The sequence below is a fragment of the Epinephelus moara genome, chromosome 20 (assembly GCF_006386435.1).
Source record: "Epinephelus moara isolate mb chromosome 20, YSFRI_EMoa_1.0, whole genome shotgun sequence".
Lineage (NCBI taxonomy): Eukaryota > Metazoa > Chordata > Actinopteri > Perciformes > Serranidae > Epinephelus > Epinephelus moara.
In genome coordinates, this window is record NC_065525.1 from 34,276,188 (window position 1) to 34,277,928 (window position 1,741).

General features: G+C 42.0%; 1 protein-coding gene across 1 annotated transcript in view; it reads right to left on the reverse strand.

Moving 5' to 3' along the window:
* The window catches only part of sv2 (synaptic vesicle glycoprotein 2), a 14,204-nt gene continuing 12,463 nt past the window's right edge, over positions 1-1,741 (reverse strand). The window contains exon 13 of the mRNA XM_050072687.1: positions 1-1,059. Within this exon, the coding sequence (XP_049928644.1) occupies positions 876-1,059 (184 nt within the window). The 3' untranslated portion in view covers positions 1-875. The remainder of the gene's footprint in view (positions 1,060-1,741) is intronic.

A 1,741-nucleotide genomic window follows, 5' to 3' on the forward strand; every position in this document is an offset into this window, starting at 1 on the left:
AAAGTTGAAAATTGTTTATTAAAAAAGAAAAAGCTTCAGTAGTCACAAAGTACACACAGCTTTACTGATTCCCTGCTGGGAATATGGGCCCATAAACAATGCAGTGACTCAGGCTGATACAAAGGTTTGTTAATCTGTTTGATTGTGATCTGAAGTTATGCTTAGTCTTTGGTTTTCACAGGAATGTTGAACTGGTTTGGGCCAGTTTGTGCAAATAAAGTCACAGATTGGGCAAAGAATGATTAACGTTAGCAGCTAAAAAGATCCTGAGTTCCTCTAAAGGTGTACTGTGTGCATAGATGTAAAATGAAATGTGGAGTGTGTGTTTTCCTTCGGACGTATCTTTCACTCATGGTAAAACTCTGGAGTAATAACGACGTAGAAGCTTGAAACATCCTTCAAGACATTATTGTTCATTAAATAATGCCCATAGCAACCTCCTTAAGCAATCACTCATACTTCCATAATCATGTTCAACATATAAGATAAGTTAGGAGATAAGTTTAGAGACTGACACTTTCTAAAGGCGTCCTTCACACTGACTCACATCTGGTAAGAATTTTAATCCTCACAAGCTCACAATATAGACACTGTTGTAAACCTGCATTTCTTTTTCTCCTGACTCACTCCCCTGAATACTGTCCCCACCGTCTTTCGACAGTTTCTCTTATTTTTGGCATTTTAAACCAGGCAACATAAAAAGGCACAGAGCGATGACAGAAGGCACAGAACCATCCTCTGGGAGCAGAAACAGGAGATAAACAATCAGAGACAACAAAGGCATTCCATCCTCCAGTCTGCTTCCACGAGGACATTAAGACGACGTTTGCTAATAATTTATTCATATAAAATAATGTGATGTAGAGTCTGAGCCGTCAGGTGAGTTCAGTCTGCCTGGTCTGTGGGAGCAGGAGAGCCACGAGTCCTCCGGTCAGCAGCAGAGCCGACACCAGCAGCACTGGCACGGCGCAGTTTGTGTCCACCAGCTTTCCAAAGGCGATGTTACCCGTGATGGCTGCCACCCGCCCCACGCCGGTGAAGAAACCGAGAGCAGAGGACCTGATGGAAACAGAGAGGGTAAGAAACACCAGGATGTGTGAGCAGCTGTGGGTGTGTCACACTTTCCCCAAAACTGTGAAGACTCCTGCTGACTTACTCTGACGGTTTAGCTGCAATTTTTTCTGTCCTTTGTTAATGCTGACAAAACACATCAAATAGTTTATTTTAAATGGAAAAAACAAAGTACTGTATATTCATATAAGGCTGAAAAAAACAGAAAAGTAAAGCACAGGAAGCAAACATATTACATCATTGGATTAAACGTAAAAATGTCAGTAATATGATTCAGTAGAAAGGAACGAAAACATGGGAACATTTAACTGAATGTGGTCAAACTCAGTCTGTAACAGTGGTTCCCAATTTTTAAGCCTTGTGACTTCTTATCATGAGTTCTGTCCTGCTCTAAACATGAGTTGTTAGTTCACCCAGTTGAAGCATTTTTTGGAGGTCTGTAGAGGTGAAAGTGTGTCACAGGGAAACAAGCTCAAATTTGGAAAAAGTCCCGCCCCATGACGCAGACTGGCCAATCAGAACGTAGCATCAGACCGGCTCAGACCAGGGTCCGACAACAACACAGCTGTGCTCCATTGACTCTAATGCAGTCGTTTCAGATTTCCTTCATTTTCAGGCTGGTTTTGTGGATTTGGAGCTAAATGTTGTGTCTGGGGCACGTTGTGTATTA